This window comes from Haemaphysalis longicornis, unplaced genomic scaffold, assembly GCF_048455015.1.
Source record: "Haemaphysalis longicornis isolate Haplotype H1 unplaced genomic scaffold, Haemaphysalis longicornis Haplotype H1 scaffold_1, whole genome shotgun sequence".
NCBI lineage: Eukaryota > Metazoa > Arthropoda > Arachnida > Ixodida > Ixodidae > Haemaphysalis > Haemaphysalis longicornis.
The window spans coordinates 445,636,458-445,658,503 of record NW_027526203.1 but is presented as its reverse complement, the minus strand read 5'-3'; the positions used below and the strand labels follow the sequence as shown (position 1 = coordinate 445,658,503).

General features: G+C 47.4%; 1 protein-coding gene and 1 pseudogene across 1 annotated transcript; one reads left to right on the top strand and one right to left on the bottom strand.

Annotated features, from left to right (window-relative positions):
- Window positions 1-5,760: 5,760 nt before the first annotated feature.
- LOC144155887 (heat shock protein 70 B2-like) lies at window positions 5,761-7,909 on the bottom strand. The gene has a single exon (XM_077687595.1). It carries the CDS (start codon window positions 7,803-7,805, stop codon window positions 5,901-5,903), a length of 1,905 nt encoding a protein of 634 aa, XP_077543721.1. The 5' UTR covers window positions 7,806-7,909; the 3' UTR covers window positions 5,761-5,900.
- Window positions 7,910-12,700: 4,791 nt separating this feature from the next.
- LOC144162254 (terminal uridylyltransferase 4-like) lies at window positions 12,701-19,361 on the top strand (annotated as a pseudogene).
- Window positions 19,362-22,046: the final 2,685 nt, after the last annotated feature.

Sequence of the window (22,046 nt, the reverse complement as noted above, 5' to 3'; positions counted from 1 at the left end):
TTTCTTTTTGCTTTTCGTGTGCATATATGTGGTCACTTCATTTATAATAAACAGTTGTCAGTGCGCAGCCTTTATGTCAAGTGAATATGTCGTTTCCAGTGTGTTTTGTGTTATACCCAGCGCAACCTTCCAAACGATGTTCAACCAACTGCCCCGACACCAAGCGTTACTGAAGTGGATAATATTTGTAAAACTAAAATAGAAAGAATATAGTCAACAACTAGGTGAGAAATCCCCATTTCTTTGTCGTATTTTCACATGTTTTGATTCACTGCACCTGCACGAGGACGTAGGTGACTTCTTCGGAATTATTTTACAGTGTCCGTGTTATGGCCCCAGGCAGAGTTAAAGGGACACTGAAGTGAATTTGTCAAGCTCCCGGTTTTGCTTGCATGCGTAGACTGGCTCAAATTAACACACTTTTCATCGTTTATCCGGTTGAGAAGTCGGTAATTATTTTATAAAGCGCGAAAGAAGAAAAACTACCATGCGCGGTTTGCGGCAGCTGCACCAACTAAAGGCTGTGACAACAGGAGGAGATGTACCTTGATTGGACGATGGTCCAAGGTTAGCATTCAAACAAGTTTCGGTTTTGGTTCTGAAAACAACATGCTTGACATCCGACGGCATCGTTGGATGGACATTCTCGATATCTCAGTGATCGTCATACCACGCTTCTGCCATGTTGTCGGCTGTAAAATGCCTAAGATAAGCCTTTCAGGACGGCTTGGAATCGTAGCAATCACTAGCCGAGGCCTACGCAGTGGATGAACGCCTTCCGCGTCACCGCAGACGCTCAAATGCTATGCGCTTTTCCCCCATATTTGGAGCTTGCCTCACTCATGCCTGTATCGTAAAAAGCGTGTTGCACCAGGCCAAGGGTCTGTTGATTCCGCCCTGTGCCCACGGCCCGCAAGCAGTCGGTGCTTATGGCAACAGCACGCCAACGAGACCTCACTAGCGCGTCAGTGTCAGCCTGGGCGTGTTCTGTGAACTATTTCGTGGAGCAGTTTACGTTACGGCCCGAAAATGGTGAACTCAGTATAGAAAACATCGGCCGAAAAAGAAAAAGTCAACTTACCAAACAAAAAAAAAAACAAAAAAAAAAAACAATGTACCCTCGGGGATTCGAAAAACAACAATCCTAGCGCTTCAGCCCACTCGGCCACGAGCCAGCGCTGCCGAATTTGGATATATAAGGTATATAATGTCAACCAGTTCACACTTTTATTTAGTTTTAGCATTTCAAGTACCTTAGGTGACTATTTGTTGTATAGCGCTCGTGCAGTAAGCGTCCCCCAAATTTCTACAATATCTCACGTCTAGCGATTGCATTTCTTAGACAGAACAGCGTTCGCAGATGTGTGGTCGTGCTGTTGACCGCTGTGCTTGTTCTCCCAGCGCAAAAAAAGCGCTTCGGGCTCCATAGCTTTACGCTGTACGGTAAAAGTATCAGTTGATTTTATTTCCTTAGTACCTATATTGACTTCGCTGACTCTTCTCCTGCTTTCAAGTGGCCTTAGATTTTTCTACTAGCGTACCAGTCAGCGAAGCGTCGCATGTGCGCTTGTGCAGCGCTTGTGTGGAGCGACCTTGACTTGGAGCTAGATACAGTGTACAAACTAACAAATTAAACGAAGGTACATTCTTCCAATCACAAACGGGTCGTGGCTTCGTTTCAACTGAGCGAACGAATTGCGACGACCCATCGGCGGTCGGCGGACTAAACGCGGGGCCGACTGACTCTGCCGGAAGGTCGGCGAGCCCTGCAGTATGGTCAAGCTAAGTCATCTCCTCCTGACGCCACACGAAAACGCCACAGAAAATGGGTGAGGATGCAGAGAGGAGGACAGCATTTCCGAATTGACTTTTCTGTTAAATAAATTCGCGTAAACGCGCTCAGAATGGTCGAAACATGACCTAGGGACTCCGGACTACAATTTGCGCTAGTAATCCCGCAATGTTTACAAATCTCTTCAGTGTTCCTTTAAAGGGGCACTGAAAGGAAACAGTCGAAGGCTTATACAGTAAACCCTCAATATAAGTAAATCGCTTTATTCAAAATATCGCTTTGTTCGCAGTGTTTAATGGTTCTCACTGCCGTACATAGAGAACTAATCACCTCCACTTCTAACAATTATCGTTTAAACGAAGGCAATTTTCGGTCGTTAGGACTTTGGTAAAACAAGGGATTACTGCACGTGGCCACGTTGTGAAGTTACACCGGCAGAAGCCAATTCTTTGACATTTATCGGGCATCTATAGCTGCAGTTCGTCTCCAACGTGTGGTAGATGAAGGAACATCAAGCGCCGTTCGCGGTCACCGCACGCCACATTGGTTTGCGATGTGCTTCCACGCTATCTCAGCCTTCAAATTGTTTATCTTCACCCATTTTATGCGCGATATCACCTGTTTATTTGTACCCTGTATAGATTGGGCTCGTTAAACGTGCTCGAAAGGACGACTGATCAGTGTGTCGTCATAGCTGACGTCAGCAAATTCGTCGGGGAATATGGTTGCAGAAAAACCGCACCGTTGAACAAAGTTTTCTCATTAAAAATGCAGGTAAATAGGCCTGAAAACTCCAGAAAATGGCCTACTCATTTTGGTGATGTGATAAGAGAATGTTTACAACTCACGTCAGCGTTCCTTAAATGCCACTAGCGTAACACCTATTTGAAGGTCATTCGTTTGAATGAATACTGATTTCTTTCGTCATGCACGATCAAAACTAGAAAAATCGGAGAAAGATTTACGTAAAACGGTAAGTAGGCTAATATATCGCGCTACGTTACTGCATCAGCTTGATGCGCAACCTCACTCAGTCTAGAAGTCGTCGGTTGAGGTTGGTATTAGAACCTCCAGCCTTCGTGCACGATCTTAGCAAATCACAGTGTATATGAACCCACTTCAACTTAGTCCTAAATGCTAAGGCTGAGGTTGATTTTAAGTTTAGGTCGATCTGATGAGATGGAAACCTCATTAGGCTTTCCAGCTGCACCCTTGAGACCTAGTCTGGTTCTCGTATGATTCATTATTAATTTCTTTTAAAAGGCGTTTTATAGTAGTATGAACGTAAACTCGAAATCCAAGCGTTGCTATGTGTATTCATATGGGTCACCTTTAACGCTATTTGCTCTTGGGCGAAGCAAAGGGAAGATGAAAGGGTGGGGGCAGTAGATTAAATTTTTGAAAGCTTATAAAGCCGCAACAATAGCGAATGCGAGCCTTGTGTCAACAGTCACTCGCATCGAAGAAGCATTAAAAATAATTGGTGCCTCCATTTCCTCACAAATTCGGGAGTATGAGCAAATTCCTTAGAAGTATGGAAATTTTACCATACTTGGATTGTTTCTTTCTATGTGGTGAACTGTGTAAGGTGGGACATTGAGAGCGTGGGACGTAATTGTCTTGTCCGAGTTTTCTGAGAGCATTTATAGCACAAGTTTGAGAACTATGGGGCATTTTAGTTAAGATACAAGATTAAGGCGGGTGTAAAAATCCTACAGCTTTTTAAACGCAGTCAGCGAGAATGACATAAACACACAACGATGTGAAAAAAGCAGCATACACCACACGTAGTGCAACACCAGAACCCCAACCTGTTGATCCCATCTGGAGTCAATATCTCAGCTAACGTGTGCTCCATACAAAGCTTTACGAAAGTGCATTCGGCCCCTACGGCTTTCAACAAGCCATGGAGGCCTAATTTCGAACAAAAACGCGCGAAAAAGTACGGTACATGATCGTACATGGCAAGCAGCATATCGTATAGAGTGTTTGTTACAAGGTTGCTTGCATAAATACAGCCTTACGACGGTAAAACTAGACGTCATTTCTCGGTATCTTTTTCATCAATGCTATTATGATGTACTCTCTTTATTCGGCTCCCAAAGCGCGTGCTACATTTTCCAGCTATCTGTCAAAACACGCCAAACCATGAAAGCGACATAAAAACATAACAAACACTTAGCGAAACTGTATTTCGATACTTCGAGTAACCGAATTTTGGCCCGTTATTTAAGCCACCAATTCAAGACCGAAAATACATGTTCAGACAGATAGAACCAACCCTTTATGACTTGAACATCGTGTATGATCACAATAAACGTAAAAAGGAAGCAAAAAATGACACTTCTTAAAGGGAACGCTACAATATAGAGATTTACTAGCGGTGCTGCAGTGGCACGAAAAAAGGTCGACACTAAATGAAAACTTGACTTATTCAAAAAAGACTGACACAGTATAATTGGAGTGGTGCTTTGTTAAGACAAATTTAGCGATGAAGCACGCCAGTCAGAAATACACCATAAATTACTCAATATCAGTGTCAGATATCCACAAAGCACTGATTTTCTAAGGAAATCATGGACAATTTTTGCAACAGTAGCAAAGAATTTCAGCACTTCTTTAAAACGACAGTGCACGTCAGGTAGATTTTTCAATTCCATACCCAAGGGAAACTTAAAACAAAAATAATTAATTTCGAAAAAAAAAGCCCACAAGCGCAGTCTCTTCCCATTATAAGCAATGCAAGGCAATGTTTTGATATTTTGAACAATAATCGCATTGATTGTCTTTATTGTGTTGCTTAATTAATAACAGAAAACACTTTTAAATGGAAACCTTGGCTTCCTGAGAGCCGGCTATATTCCAGCTGAACCACTTAAAAAGCGAAACATGCGACTGTGTGCACAATGACATGCAGGTCGATGAACAATTGCTGCGCGATTATAACTTTTTACATTCGGTCTCAATGTGTTAAATAACTCTGCAAGAAGCAAAAAACTTTCATGTCAAGCAATACTGGTACACATTACAAAAAAATCTGCTTGTGGAGATAAGGGTGAGACCTTCTCGCCAAAGTTCTTTCAACATTCGCAATTTCTGCGAGTGTTCAAAGGAATGGCGTCACGGTAGCGAAATTCTAAGGAGGTTTTCGCGAAAAGGTTACATGATTCACTTCTCAAAATCCCGTTTTGAAGGACTGAAGCAGTCTAAAAATGAGAATAAGGACTTCTAAGTAAAGTCACTCACCCTATTATCGACCCAATATTTCAATTTGATTTTCAATTCTGAATATTTTTTTCTTTACGCAACAAGCTTTGGAACGTTATGTTAACATGTTTGTAAAAATGCTGTACATGGCAGAACAACGATGAGGCCATATACACAGAAATGAGCGCTCATAAAAACGATTCTTGATTGGATGGTGCCTTGCCTGTTGTCACGTTTTTATGGTGTAGCTGACCTGCAAGGCGCCACTGAGAGTTACTGACAAGCCACTGACCGAACAATTCTTGCGAGTGAACGGTTTTGTGAATCTGAACCCGGCACCGTCTTAGTAGAATCGAATTTCATCTTTGAAGATAAAATTCGCCCTACCAAGATGGAAGTTAGATTAGGCAACAAGTGAGATTTCAGTCAAGATTATCTTCTTAACAATGAACTATAGTGCAGCCGATTTCAACATTTGAATTTCCGTGTCGATGTAAAAAAGTGAGGAACACAAAAATTGGGTTATCATCTTTCTTGCTGCCCTAGCTATACTTTTTACAGCAAATCAGGCCGTCGTGATTACAATTTTGTAGGGAAAGGAAATTTATAGAGAAGTGCATATCTATATGAGTCTAATAAAATGTTAGGCAACAAGATTTGAAATACACATAAGATGTCACGAGTTGAGAGCCCGAACCTTTTCCTCGAAGCTTTGTCTAAAGTTTCTGAATGCCCGTTCCACCACAGGCTCAATTGATAAACGAAAGGGCAAGACTAACCGATTGCACCAGTAACATAGCTTCCGTCGGCGGCTAGACCTACACCCTAACTAATTGGCTTTTGAGACAGGAGCGTCTCCTGTCTCCAGAACTCACAGCCGTTGAGCAAAAGTGACCTCGACTTAGTCCACCTCGTCGATCTTGGGGCCAGCTGCGCCAGCCTGGTTCGGGGGCGCCTGGCCGGCACTTTGGTGCAGTTTGGTCATGATGGGCGTGCACACCTGCTGCATGTCCTTCATTTTGTCGTCGTACTCCTCCTTCTCGGCCAGCGTGTTCCTGTCGATCCAGCTGATCACTTCCTCGCACTTGCTCAGCACCTTCTGCTTATCGGCCGCGTCTAGCTTCTCAGGACCCACCATCTCGACAGACTGCTTCACGTTGTACACGTACGACTCGAGGTTGTTGCGGGCGCTCACTCTCTCCCGCTGCTTCTCGTCCTCCTGTCTGTACTTCTCCGCGTCCGCTAGCATTCGGTCGATCTCGTCCTTGGAAAGGCGACCCTTGTCATTGGTGATGCGGATGCTCTCAGAGCGGCCCGTACTTTCGTCTTTGGCGGACACCTGAAGAATGCCGTTGGCGTCCAGGTCAAAGGTAACCTGGATCTGTGGAACACCTCGGGGTGCTGGAGGGATGCCCATCAAGTCAAAGGTACCGAGGAGGTGGTTGTCCTTGGTCATAGCCCTTTCCCCTTCGAACACTTGGATAGTGACGCCTGTCTGGTTGTCTGCGTACGTAGTGAAGGTTTTAGATGTCTTACATGGTATGCGGCTGTTGCGCTCCACAATTTTAGCCATCACTCCGCCAGCTGTTTCGATGCCTAAAGAAAGGGGAGCCACGTCAACGAGCAATACGTCCCGAATAATATCGCTCGTGTCCCCTGTCAGGATGGCGGCTTGTATGGCAGCGCCATACGCAACGGCTTCATCCGGGTTGATAGACATGGCCAAGTCTTTCCCGTTGAAGAAATCCTTGAGGAGCTTCTGAATTCTAGGGATTCGCGTAGAACCGCCGACTAAGACGATGTCGTGTATCTGTGACTTGCTGAGCTTGGAATCTTGGATGGCTTTTTCGACAGGCTCTAAAGTGCTTCGGAACAGATCCATGCACATCTCTTCGAATCGTGCCCTTGTTATCTTGCTATAGAAATCGATTCCTTCGAACAGAGCGTCGATTTCGATGCTGGCTTCGCTGCTACTTGACAACGTCCGCTTCGCGCGCTCGCACGCCGTTCTCAGCCGCCGAATGGCACGTATGTTTGACTTGAGGTCGCGCTTGTGCTTTCTTTTAAACTCTTCCACAAAGTAATTGACGAGGCGGTTGTCGAAATCCTCGCCCCCAAGGTGAGTGTCTCCCGCTGTTGATCGCACTTCGAACATGGACCCTTCATCGATTGTCAAGATGGACACGTCAAAGGTTCCCCCTCCGAGGTCAAAAATGAGAATGTTCTTCTCACCTTTGAGGTTCTTGTCGAGGCCATAAGCGAGGGCAGCGGCCGTGGGCTCGTTGATAATTCTCAAGACGTTCAGGCCGGCGATCGCTCCCGCATCTTTTGTGGCTTGCCTCTGAGAGTCGTTGAAGTAGGCTGGCACTGTGACGACGGCGTCTTTCACCGCACTTCCCAGGTATGCCTCAGCGGTTTCTTTCATCTTGGTCAACACCATGGCGCTGATTTCTTCCGCGTTGAAAACCTTTTTCTCCCCTTTGAACTCGACGCATATGTTGGGTTTGCCTCCCTGATTGATGATCTTGAAGGGCCAGTGATGGATGTCCTGCTGAATTTTGGGGTCATCGAACTTCCTGCCGATGAGCCTCTTGGCATCGAACACGGTGTTCTCCGGATTGAGGGCCACTTGCGCCTTGGCGGGGTCTCCTATCAGTCTCTCGGTGTCGGTGAAGGCCACGTAGCTGGGCGTCGTTCGGTTTCCCTGGTCGTTGGCTATAATCTCAACGCGACCATGCTGGAAGACTCCCACGCACGAATACGTGGTGCCCAAATCAATTCCAATCGCTGGCGCACTCTTGGCCATGCTACTCCGCCTCCACGCTCTTGAGATCGAACGAAAACCACCTTTCCGTGCTTTCCCCAAGCTTTGTCGACACCCTGCTGGTCCTTTTTAAGACGCTCGGGCTCCCCGAGTATCTATTTTTACCTGGTCGGCCCCATGGCGCACTATGTTTTCAACCGGCGCGAAAAAAAAAGTTCGCGCAGGCGTATCCAGCCTCCCGGCTGCAAGCATCATGGTGACGTGAGTCACCGTCCCAGAGAGCCCGTGGCCTCCTTTTCCCCGCCCGGGGCTCCTGCCGCCGTGCTGGGGCAGCCGAGGTTCGCGTCCAGCAGCCGCAGGAGGCGCGATGAAATTTTGTGGCTGCGCCCGTGCTGGGGATACGCACAGCCCACGGTATTAGATCTGTGTTTGTCAATGTGATAGCGCGCTGTGCATCAATCGCGAACACTTCTCGAGTATCTCTCTGTTGTTGCTTCTATTTCAAGCGGCAAGCCGGGAGCTCTTAAAAATAACGGCTCGCGCCCTGATGCCGCTGAGGCTTGCCGCCAACAGACGAGCCCTTGTACACGGCAGAGCTTGACGGGTGCCGGCTTCTGACAGCTCTCGAGGCCGGTTGGTGGCTGCCTGCATGCATGGATGGCTCTGCGTGCCAAGGCACCGACCGTTTAGAGCGTGCAAGCAGCCATGCACCGACCGCAGAGAACAGAATTCGACCGTGGAGACGAGCACTTGTTTCGATCATGTTTCCGGGGTTACAGCTCAACTACTAGCTTTAACAGCCTGCGCCCTCCAGAAGGCCGAGAAATATTTGTGTGAGCTCAAACGCGACACGCGTCGGTTACCAGTGACCATTGTGGACCGCAGGAAGATAAGGAGAGTTGTGAATGCTGCAACACTCAGCATGTTTAACTCTGCTCATTTCGATACACTGACAGTTTATGAAGGCTAAGTTCATTACTCGTAGGAGCCGTAGTCAAGGGTCGTTTCTTAGTTTTTCGTGTTGATGTTCAAAGTACGGTAGTGGTTTTTTTTAAATAGAACATAAAATATCTTATTTATTTTGTGACATGATAGTTTTCTGTTACCGTGCTGCTATTTCCTCCGAAGTTATGTAAAACTGCGCGTGATTATTATTGAAGTTCAGTACTTATCAAATTTAGATTATAGTTATTATTTTACACACGCATGTATACACTAGGTTTGAATACATTGCGTTTTGTTTTTGTGTGGTTGGCGTTATATTTTTTATGCTATTGTGCACTTAGCATTCACATCTTACAGCGAACTTGGTCAGAAGGGCGGGAGGAGGGGGCAGGTATTCTTAGCATTTCCAGTTACGCCATGTAGCACATATACTAACTACAGATAATGATTTTTCAGCCGCCTGGAAATAGCTTGAGCAAGGCGTCAATAAACCTTATGCATAGCTACTCTCTCTCACTGGGCTTTCTTGGAACCGTGAAAAAAAGTGAGGAAGAGTGCCCATTTTGTTTTCAAAAATTTTGCTTTAGCCATGATCAGTATCTGGGGCAGGGAGACACAGGACCGATTAAGACTGTAGTCGCAACTGCTGTAATGTTTCCAACTAAGGACGCCATCTCAAATCTCAGCAAATACAATTGCGCGAATAGCCGTTTGTTATGGCTACAGCTGACGATATGCCTGTTGCGTATAGTCTGTACATGCAACAGCTCGCACGCTGGGCCCAGCGTCAGGTGCGGAATCGTCTGGTGTTACACCAGTGTAGCGGCTCCCTTTTGTTGTTACTCTTGGTGTCAACGTCTTGCCCTGGCTGCATGCATCGAGCAAGACTGCGACTGCAGTAGCTAAAGGGACTCTGCAGCAGTTCCGATAACCGCCTTCACTCTTCCCTTCGCGTCTGGGAACATTGTCAAAGCTATAGTTATCTACAGCACGGATCGGCACTGCCTGATTTGCTCGTCGCAGCAGATCCGCCTTACATTTCTGCTTTGCTTTGTGGCCTTTTTATTAAGTGGCTATCCAATCCGTTTTATTGTTGCAACAAACAGGTTGCGACCGATAGTCGCTACACTGCTGTAATGACGTAATTGGAGCACTCAAAAAGCGTCAAGACTCGGGAAAGAGAAAAAATTCTTTTGAGCAGGTTTACAAGTAGTCTGATGGGCATTGAGCAGCAATTTTTGGCTGAGGTACTTTGTGACCCCCTATTCTAAGTACTCGATGTGTTTGTTGACTACGTTCTGAAAACCTTTATGATTTGCAAAAAAAAAGTTGAAAAAAGTGTAGCGTGGAAATAAATGGTTGGATTGCGTATGGCGTGAAAGGCGGCGGGAGGGGGGGGGGGTTCTAATTCTTAGGGCTTTTCACTGTGGCAGCTTGCTTGTTTCGAGCGCTGATGCTTAGAGAACATTTTTGAAACTTAAAGTTGAAAACAATAAGAACGAGAACGCATTTGGGATGCATAAAATATATACTAATGCGTGTGTCATGTGAGGGTAAGGCTCAACCATCTCGTAAAATATGAAAGCTTAGTAGCAAAGTGATTTAACCTAACATTCGATGATAAGCCAACCACAACAAATAGCATATGAATTGTTCGGGGTTCCCGAAATGATTAAAAAAATGCCGATGGAAAAGTGAGAAATGTATAGACGAGGTAAATGTCGGCAAGCTCGGCAGAAGAATGCTCCCATTATATGAAGACCTAACAAATGTTTACATGACTGATGCATACTACCAATGTTTTTTTATTATTGTTAAATTCGTGTGAAAAACGTATTCGGCTATGCATGAATTTTTTTTACCCGTATAGACAGGTTATGCCGACGAATATGTATCCGCCTTTTTCCGTGTCATTTGCTAAGTGATAGTCGGTAGCAATCATTGTCGCTCGACTTTTGTCCACTTTACTGAGCTTTATTAAGAGCACCGTGAATTGTAGAACACCTGCTGATTACCTGCCCTGTATCTTGCCTGAATTCTATCAAATTACGTCGCAATTGGTTGCGTTAAACACTCTTTGAAGAAGCTCCAACCTGGGGGCGTAGGGTTGCAAGAAAGGCGCTCGGGGAGCGTGAAAGTGCGCGCTTATTTTAGGGCGCCACTCACACGTATACGCCCCCACCACACCGCGGAGCAAGGAGCAGCGCGGTACGAAGGCTATTCGTGGTGCGGGATCGTGTTTTCTCCGCGCCGTAAAAACGTGACACGTCCCACAGGGATTGCGGGCGTTATTTCCCCGCCTTAGATACCTCGCAAAACTAAGGCTGCTCTTTTTCTCACTTGAAGAGAGGGATTGTAGCGTATTATATTGTAACGAGGTGACCACGAAGTGGTCAGTTTAACATACTGCTGTGGCCTCGAGTATTGACGAAGATTCTAAATGTGGGCTTAGCCTGCGGGAGGTCTTTCAAGGCCGACTTGTAAATAATGTAAATACATCGCTACTCATCTACCATGCATTCCTGTCATTTCTGTCTGGTCGCCAGGTAACAATATCAAGTCAATAAACGGGGCTCAAAATAAACCACCAGCGGCGACCGCCCGGCACGCTTTTGTTGCCACCTCCTGATGTGCGGCGTTACCCACCGATGGTTCATGCTCCTCAGAATGCTTTTTCAGGCTTCTGATGGCTGGCGCTAGTGGCATTCCGACGCTTATATTGGGCCGTCCATTTGAAGCTTTTATGCTGCTGTAAAGCCGCACCGGATGAGCACTCGTCACTTACACGGCGTCACGTACCCCCAGGCAGGCGCAAAGTAGCCTGACGCTTTCCTTTCACGTGGCAAGGGTTTCAGTGTTAATGCGAGTAACCCTTGGCCTACTTCTCCCGTTCTGTGGCAGGTCTGTCCCTGTCTTGCCACTCACGCCCATCTATACTGCAACGTGAAGCCTCGGGGAATGTGGACAGAGTGACGAGGAGGGTTGAGGGGCAGGGAATGGGGAAAGGGAAAGGTGGAGGGGTGGGTGAAGTGAATTGAGTTTGTTCGCACAGATAGTACGTCGCACAAGCCAAACCTCACTTCTAGCGCATGCTGCAGACCCCGTCGCATCAGTCGCAATGGTCGCCCCTAAGTCCACCATGCATCGACATGCCACTACGCGCGAAGTGCGTACAAGAAACAACTCTGGCGTGTTAGCAGTTCTTCCCTACCACTACTGAACAACGGGAGGTAGGGTAGTTGCTTTCAAGTGTTCAAGTAGAGGTATTCTCACCCACCACGCACTCAGCCCCCCCCCCCCCCCCCCTCCCCCCGCAATACAATGAGAATCGCGTTTACGCAGATAACCATCCCCCAAAGGATGGATGCCGCCTCAGTTCATCACCGGCTCCGAATGGTGTGCGGACGGTTCCTGAGAGGAAGAATATCCAAGAGGCTCTCAACATACTCCTCAGTCATCTGCACGACCGGAACACCAACACTGTGTGGCTTCGACTCATACCACGCTGCTCCCAGGCAATTTCGCCGCAGACGAAGACGCCCGCGAACTGGCACGTCGAGCCGAGTGGGTGAACGGCGCTCCCAATGGTCACCTATCACGACATAACCCAGTACTACACACTAAACAATGTCCCCTCCTCATTGCTGTCGACCCTCCTCTGCGAAAGCACGTTAACATTCTATCCAGATTCTTCAAACGAACTCCTCCTTCTCCTACCCTCCTCCTTCACTCCACGCCATGTCGCCTGCACGGAACTCACCCTCTTCTGTGACTTGCCAGGTACATTCTACCACGTATTTTGGGACTAGCTCTGGCAACAAAAATCGCGCAAATTCCCCATCCCTTTTACGAGCAATGTGATAGAGTACTACTGACCAGCCCCTGAGCAGTCACCCAGCTTCATCTGACCCACTGCGCGGGTGAAGCGGCGTTCCTAGCTTAGGCGCACCACCTTGCACTCTAAGAAGTTCCGGTAGGACGTCTTCAGCTCAATGCTCCAGAAGGAGCATTTAAGGAGCCATCTCTGCCATCGAAACCTTGACGACGTCGGGCACGCGGAAAAGCACGTGCAGCAGGATGTACACGTTATCAAGAAGGCCGTCAGTGACCTGCGAATGGACATCAAGAACCTTCCGTACCCGGTCGAAACCCAATGCGACGCGATCAGCAACTTCGTCAAGCAGATTGCCAAGGAACACGGTCTGACGAGAGAGGAGGTTCAACTGCGCAGGAAGATAGCCGAGGATTCGGAGGAACACATCAAGGCAACATTGCCAGGTGTAAGGCTTACGCTGCACGGGTCGTCGGTGAATGGCTTTGGCCTGAAGACGACCAAGGTCGACATGGGCCTGTCTCCAGTCGGAAAGGCGGACGCCGTGAAGCTTTTCATCAAAACTGGCAACCTGCTCGTGCAGCGCCCCAAGTATTCGAACGTGCAGACGGATTTCTTGTCCAGTGTGCCACGAATACGCTTCAGGGATGTCGGCAGCAAGCTCTGCTGCGACATCAGCCTCAACAACTGCAACTCGCTCGAGACCTCGAGTCTCCATGACTAGTGTGTGTCGCTCGACCCCGGGGTACAAACTCTGGGTGTCGCATTCTGGTTTTGGGCCAAGATCCGTGGCCCCGACCAGCAAGAGAAAGGCACGTTGCTAGCTCACGCGTTTGACTGTGTTCTTCCTGCAACAATGCAAGCCTGTCCTGCTGCCTGTTCTACACTAGGGGAAAGTGTGCCATGAGTCCGAGTCATACGTGAAGCCCAAAGATGCCTTTCTATGCCGTAGAAAGGGAATCAAGTGGGCTGGTTGGTGCACGTTAAAAACGAGAGGAACAGCGCGAACTAACGGGACGCAGAGAAGACACACACACAGCGCTGACTAACAACCAAGTTTTATTGCTTGCAGGTGGCTTAAATACCCATCTACAGAGCAATGGAAAAAGAAAAGGAAAAGTTGCAAATTGCACAACGGCAAAAAAAGTTTTTGTCACATTGTCATTGATAAGTGCCCAATTATTCATTTGAAAGATACATGATTTCATTTTCATACAGTAACATACACGGTCTGCTACCGCATGTGTCGCCCCTCTGACTGATGCAAAAAGCTTCATAGATTTCACGTGTGCGTTTGTCGCCATATCTTCGAATGATATGACACTGATGAAATTCTGCTTCGCACTTGCACTGGCGACAGTGCGGAGCTAAGTGGCCGCAGACAATCACTTTCAGTGAATTTGCATGCTCCTGGAGCCGTACATTAACGCATCTTCCCGTCTGATCAACATGGCTTCAATTGTATGTCAGGGGGATTTTGTAGATGACACATATGCACTGACAGCAACCCACGTACAGTGGTGAGCTCGCTTAGGGTGAACACGTGAGAGCGTGGCCCCCGGTACTATCAGAGCAGCCTACCGTTGGATGCGCGAAGCAGCACGCATGCGCTGTATGTGTCCAGCGAGGCTATGGTTTCAGCGCGCGCATCGCGACATCGGAGCGTCTGAACTTCGTCTGCTAATTTTATCTTGCTTGTAGCGTTGGAGCAATTGGTCGCTGTATAAATAACTGGAATCCGCCAGAAAAATGTTCCTGAGGGAGCGGTTATTCCTTCATTAGCTTGATGCAATGCAATCGGTTCGTCACATCGCAACTCGCCAGCTTGCTTCAAGCAGACTCGACAAAAAGATGACGCCCATTTTTGCAGCACTTTATTGTCTGTAAGTGATTACCACGAAAACCGAAGGAACGCATAAGTACAATGTTTATCAGAAATAAATTGAGAGCTTAAAGTGAGCTCGGGCATTACAACATCGATTCAATTCACGGTGGAAAAGCACCTTTGTGATGTTTATTTGGCATGTTCATACAATGACCGAGGATTCCAGGTTCAAAGCAAGGCACCATTAGCAGACGATGCGCAACATAGCAGAACACGAGCAGACGCTCCGATAACGCGATGCGTGCGCTAAAAGCAAATTCTGGCTCGACACGCACAGCGCATGCGTGATGCTTCGCGCAGCCCAGGGTAGGCTGCTCTGATAACGGCGGCCACGCGCTCCCGTGGCCGCCCACCACTCACCACTGTATTTTGTTTTGTGTTTCATCTTACATGAGTTTCCCTTTCTACCATCTTTATTCACCATCGCACAGAGCTTGCTCAGTTTATTCGGCGCGGATATGAGAAGCTTTGCGCCCCCTCTTTCGGCAATTTTCTTAACTTTTTGCGACACCTGATGCACGTACGGAATACGGTTTTGCGGCGTTTTACGTTCTAGGTTTCTCCGTTAAGTAACAGTTTGTTGTGTTTTTGTTCCCGGAGATCCCGTAACAGGGATCCAGGGATGCTTGATAAAAATGGATGCTGATAACCAGCGGCTTCTAGTCTGCCAATTCGGGCGTCAAAAGTATGTTGTGCTGAGTGCTCGCACGACCTAGTCAATGCTGACTTCAAACATGATATGGCCACCCCTCTTTTTACTATCTTTGAATGGGCTGAAGTAAAAGGCAAAAGGGCCTTTTGCGACCGTGATGCAAGACACCCGTACACATGCTCAGGGCTGAACTTAATTGTGATTTCGAAAAATCGTAAAACGTTGGCATCGGGTAGTTCCTTCGTCAGTTTCTGCAGACATTTTAGTTCGTTTTGAAACACCTCGAAAATTAGTTCAACAAAAGTCTTCCGTTGGTGTTCGTCAGTTCCTTGGTACAAAACTAGGTAATCGTCTACGTACCGGTACACTTTGGTCATGTTTGTCTGCGTAGAGCGGTCATGAGGCTTCTGTCAAAGCCAGCTAAAAGCAGTTCACTTAAAATTGGGGCGAGAGATGAGCCTATGCGGACACTCTCCCTTTGAATGAAAATGCCCCCTTTGTGACTGATGAGGGTAGAGCTAAGATAATAAGTCAGCAGTTCTATAAAACTGTCTAAGGAAACCCCGTACGCGTTCTGAAATTTAATTGCACCATGCCGGTCTATACTTGCGGTAACCTCTTCGGAGACTAACTTATGCGGCAACGAGTAATCCAAGTCATTCACGTCCACCCAGAATCCACTCACGTTTTTTGGACGCTCAGCCAAAAGAAACTCATCGACCAGGTACGGCTTCCTGACTATGCAAGGGTCGGCAACTTCGATTCCCCCGTTCCGACGCGATGACTCGGAGGGGGCAGTCGTCCTTGTCAGTTTTTGCCGAGAAGATCGAGAGGGTGTTCCCCTCAGTTTTCTTTGCGGCAGCTGCCAGCTTGGTAAGTCTGGCTCCTTAACACAACTTGATCGCTGTAGACTTGACCTTCCCGGGCTTAGCATCGGTGACTGGCTTGAAGTTTTCTGCAGTTGCCGTGACCGCATTTTCATGGAATACGTCACTGGACGCAAGCACAAAACCACCTTCCTTGTGGGATTGCAGAAGACGAAGATCCGCTTCCCGTAGCAGCGCTGCTGGGGGCCTGCGTGAACATCCAGTACGGGGGAACACCCTTTTTTGTGAGTGTTAGGCAGGGCTTCAACGGCCTCCTGCATGCAAAGACCCGCCCTTTCTTCTTTCACATTGCCAGCTGCAGTTCTGACGATGCCCACAAGCGCCGTCCCGTCTAAGCTCCGGTTGACACAACTTCGGCCCCATGCTGAGTAGCTCCTCCGTACCTGGAGAATGCGAGAGATTCCCCAGCAAAATCACCTCTTGCCCGCGCGGACCAGGGGCTCGCTGTTTTCTTGGTAGCTGATGCAACAGCCGGAGCCAGAGGAAGTGATGCGTAGATCCCGGTGAAACTGTGTTACCCCGCTGCAACATGGTAGTGTGGCCCTAATAAAAGCCAAAAGACAGTCACTGTAAAAGCGCGCCTGTCTCTGCGCCTCGGACTACAAAATACAACACACACATTTTGCGTGTCCCTCTGACGGCAACAAGGTCCCGAACAGCAAGACGACCTAAACAGGGACGAAGGCATTAACCGAGAATCAGTTTAGCCGGTATTAGCCTGTTGCCAAGGCGATGAGGTTAATGTATGTACATACATAGTTGGAAAGGATGGATAGATGGATGGTGAGGGGGTGGAAAGGATAGTAGAAAAGGCAACTCATGTAAGACGAACCACAAAACGAACTGCGTGGGTTGCTGTCAGGGGTCATTTACAAATGATGCAAACGAAGCTATTTTATTTACGGCTCCAGGAGCATGCAAATTCACTGAAAGCGAATGTCGGCGGCCACTTATCTGCACACCGTGGCCAGTGTCGGTCCCAACCAGAATTTGAGCAGTGTCACATCATTCGAAGATATGCGGACAAACGAACACGTGAAATCAATGAAGCTTTTTGAATACGCCAGAGCGGTGACCAATGTGTAAGCAAACCGTCTGTGTTACTGTATGAAAATGAAATCATGTATCTTTCTAATGAATAACTGGGTACTTATTGATGACAATGCGCAAGAACTTTTGTTCATTTTGTGGTTCTTGCAACTTTTCCTTTTCCCTTTCCATTGCTTTGTAGATGCGCATTTAAGCCGCCTTCAAGCCGTAAAACTTGGTTGTTAGTCAGCGCTGTGCGTATGTCTTGTACTCTGAGTTCCCTTAGTTAGCGCTGTTTCTCACGTTTTGCGCTTCTATGCCGTCGAGTTCAAGCTCTACAAACACGTGGTGTATTTCAGGAAGTCCGAGCCCATTTTTATTGCCGACAAGAAGTGGAACAAGCGCTACATTGCTATCAAAGATACGTACTCCTCAAAACGGAACCTGGCCCGTTTTATCCCGAGCTAGCGGGTGTACCTGTTTGTGAAGGCCTGCGCTCGTCAGCCTTCTACTTTCTGCTGCCCCAGCTCCGGTCGGGGCCGATATTCACCATGCTGCCGGGTATGCCTCACTACAAGGACGACTGAGAGTTCCGAGTCCGAGTCTGACCAGGAAGAGGACCAGCTCAAGGTAACGAAGGAAATGAGGCACCAGCCGCTAGAACGCTCAGTTGGGACCAGGGCAACCAACGGTGATGACGGTGAGGAAAAGCGGAGGGATGATGTTAAGGATGAAGTTGAGGCTACGGATGAGGATGATACTAAGGAAGAGTGTGACGCTAAGGACGTCTCGTTTGACGGGAATGTCAATGTCGTCAGCAACCGCCACCTCGTTCCGGACTCGGCCACAAAGGCCAAAGGTCAGAAGAAAACGCCTGATCCGCAACTGCAGTTTGTCAAACCGGGACCGCCGATCCCTCGGGGGATATTGGACGACCTCGACCTTTGCAACATGGGGGACTTCCAGTACAGCTTCGCCCGGGAGACTCTCGCCGGCGGAAAGGTGCCTCCGCTCGTCTGTTCCTTCTGCAAGAAGAGTGGACATCTGCGCAACGACTGCCCAGACTGGTGGCTTCCCAAATTGAAAAAACTTCCTGACATGACCCGAAGCTTCACGAAGATACTCAACGACGTCTGCCAAGACGTGACGAATGCCTGCGCTCTAAAGCCGCAAGACGAGGCAGATCGCCAAGATGTGCTTCATAAACTGCAGTCTTTGATTCAGGAGTCCCACAAAGACGCCAAGCTGACCCTGTACGGCTCATCCTGTAACGGCTTTGGTTTGGCACGGTGTGATCTCGACATTTGTCTGACGTTTAACAGCAGTAAAGACGGCAAGGACATCAGTCATGTCAGAATGATCAAGTATCTTGCGAGGAAGTTCTACAAACACCCAGAGCTTAAAGAGGTCATTGCCATCACCAACGCCAAGGTGCCCATTGTCAAGCTTTTCCACGTCCCGAGTGGCTTGGAGGCCGACATCAGCTTGTACAACAGGCTGGCGCAGCAAAATACGAGACTTCTTAAAACGTACAGTAGTATTGACAACCGCGTCCGTGAACTGGGCTACACCGTCAAGCATTTTGCGAAAACGTGCGACATTTGTGACGCGTCACGGGGAAGCCTGTCCTCCTATGCGTACATCATTGTGGCACTCTACTACCTCCAGCAGCGCAAGCCACCAGTCATTCCAGTGCTCCAGGAGCTGTATCCAGATGGGGAGACAAAGCCAGAAGTGATAATCGAAGGTTGGAATACGTGGTTTTTTGAGGACATCAACCGCCTGCAAGGCGTGTGGAGTGAGTTTGGCCAGAACAACGAGTCCGTGGGGGAGCTATGGCTGGGCATGCTGCGCTTCTACACGGAGGAGTTCAACTTCAAGAAAAACGTGGTGTGCATCCGTCAGAAGGCCCCCCTAACCAAGCTCCAGAAGATGTGGAACAGCCGGTGCATTGCCATCGAGGATCCCTTTGACTTGCACCACAACCTCGGTACTGGAGTGTCTCAGAAGATGTACATATACATAATGAAAGCCTTCATCCAGGGAAGGTCCCTGTTCGGAGCACCAATAGACAAGCTTCCCCCTGCCTATTCCACACACGTGGACTATTTCTTCGACTCGCGGCAATTGACCGATGGACAGCCGCCCAACGACCGCGGGTGTCACCGCTGCGGCAAGATTGGCCACCGGCTGAAAGAGTGCCCGGAAGGTTGGCCACCGCGACAACGAGCCTGCTTCCTGCCCTAGCGAGTGTGAAGACAGGAACGCATGCAGCCGCTAAAGGTACAACGGCCAATGCCAATGGCAGATGCTAGGCATGTATAAACATCGATGACCTGTTTCAGGCATCTGCTGCAGTAAATAAGCCACCGGCTGGAGTAAACATACGACCTCCATCTTTTTCATCTCCGTCATTTACAACATTGCACATGAAGAATACCGCACAAAAGTAGAATGTCAATGAATTCACCACCGTAATGTCCCGTAATGTATGTAGCTCCGTACCGCGCGCGGCAACAAAAGAAGCAAAAAGGGTAAAATTAACCAGCGCCACGAGCTGCTCTCAGCAGACGGTCATCGTTATCGCTTGGCCGTGGGGCTACGTAGCAGGCCTCTGAAAAGGCAGCCAATAATGATAGTTCACGGACGCTACGGGTGTGTCTGTTGCACGCGCCTTACTCCGCTTACCATAGAGTTTCACACTATTATACAGAGGGGACACTGCCGCTAGTGTCTATGCGAGCCGCCGAACAGCGGTTTCAACCTCCTCGCGGGCGGCCATGCCTGGAGGATACGTGATTTTAAAACTTGGCTTGACCCAGCCATCATCTTCACTTGACCTATAAGGCACATTTTTTAACAAAAAAGCTGTAAACAATGTTGAAGAGTTTGTAAACTAATAGTCGTGTAAAGAATTTGTACTTTCTGTTAATTTTATATTGAGGTTTAGAAGTATTCTTCTATTGGGCGGGAATAGATTTATAAAGTGCATACACGACTGATTTTATCGGAGCCGGCGATTCGGCAGCGAAGCGTTTCTTTTCTTGCGTGCGAGTCGGCGATGGCGTGCGGCTGACGCACGGCGGCTTCACAAGTTGGCGGTTACAGCAATTTTGTGTGCGTCTTATTCACGCCAATGATTACAGGCAGTTGGTTACCAGCTGAAAAAAGCTGTAGTGTACTTGCGCGAACAGCCTAGCAGACGATGTTTGCATATCGGAATCGTTCTATGCGTGCGACCTTCCCTGGATTGTTTTGCCGCTTTCTACTGTGATAAGGTTCTGACCAGTATCAACTTTGTGCTGACCCACCCGCCGGGAGACGCTACCGCAAGAAAAATGCGACGACTGTACACATACACCGACTGCTGGTAAAAGATTTTTATTTGGCTTAGCCGCTACCGCGCTCGTGTTGTCCTCGCAAGTTGCGCCATGAAAGGTACTAGGATGGAACAGCGTGCTCGTACCGCTTACCATGTGTGGAATCCCGAGTTCGCGTCCCTTTTGAGAAATGCCGTAGAACATGACTAGTGCTAGTGTAGAGGCTACCACGGCGATGCTCCTGCTTTCCGCTTCCATTTCATTCCAGCCGAGCAGTATCTGTTGATTGGAGCCGCTCTAATCGGACGCTAACAGCAATTCTGCCCCGGACTGAGCCGTCGGCGCTTTCGACGCCGAAACCGAAACTGGTGGCGCGGGAAAATCCGAAGCCTGGTACGAATAACAACCGGCAAGCCTCAAGTTAAGCCAATTTCGAAATCACAAGTCTACGTTGCACAATCAGCCCCATGGTGATTGCACGATTGCAGCGGCAGTGTACCCTCAAATGTTTAGTATGAAACTGTGTGCCGCTTACCCTTCACTGCCCCTAATATACAAATGTTTTTCTTATTTTGTTAGTTTTTAAAAATTTCGTTCGACCAATTATCTTCGTTTACGCTATTATAACAATCACAGGTGGAACTTTCGTGAAATCTGCATTACTGGGGAAATGCAGGGCGTTACACGCTTCGCCATTTTCCATATTTTTTTTTATATTTTTCTTGTTTTGTAGTATTTAAAAATTTTGTGCGACCCTTCATTTACGCCATTTTAGGGATTACAGGTGGAACTTCCGTGATATCTGCATTTTTGTGGAAATGCAGGTTCCCATCGAACCTGCGAAATTTCTTCTGAGTACATATTGAATCATTTTTTTCCTGAGCAAAGTTACCTCTTGCAATTTCTGACGGCGTTTCCTTACAGACTCACATTGACATTATTAAAGTTATAGATAACTGCACTGTTGGCTATTTACGCTTGACTTCTCTCTTGTACCGATGCAGTTGATTTAACGTTAGTAAGACCTAAGCTAGAATATTACTCATCTGTATGGGACCCACAGGTCAACATTCATATCATGAGCTCTGAATCCATTCATAAACGCGCCACACGATTCATTTTGTCAAATTACCCCCGCATGGCAAGCATAACTACCATGACATCAAGTCTAAATCTACCCAGCTTATCAAGCCGCCGCAATAGCTCGCGCCTGTGCCTCTCCCACAAGATTTATCATTCTTTGCCTTCACTAAGTAACTTACTTTTGCTGCTGCCTTTTGATTCTGCAGCGACAATCACTTCACAATTGGAATTCCAAGCAGCCGGAGAAATATTCATTTTAATTCATTCGTGCCCGCAACAAGCTCGGCCTGGAACCACCTTCCTGCTTCGATCGCATCAATACCCGACAAGACTAACTTCAAGACGACCCTACAGGCATATCTTTTTTGATATTGCTTCATTTCTTTGTACGATTTGTTAAACGTTTTAACCACTCTGCTTTGTAACGCATTGCCTTGAGAATGAATGAATGAATGAATGAATGAATGAATGAATGAATGAATGAATGAATGAATGAATAAATAAATAAATAAATAAATAAATAAATAAATAAATAAATAAATAAATAAATAAATAAATAAATAAATAAATAAATAAATAAATAAATAAATAAATAAATAAATAAATAAATAAATAAATAAATAAATAAATAAATAAATAAATAAATAAAT

What these genes read in the sequence shown, in the direction of transcription:
- LOC144155887 (XM_077687595.1), bottom strand. Translation starts at nt 7,805, where the DNA reads ATGGCCAAGAGTGCGCCAGCGATTGGAATTGATTTGGGCACCACGTAT.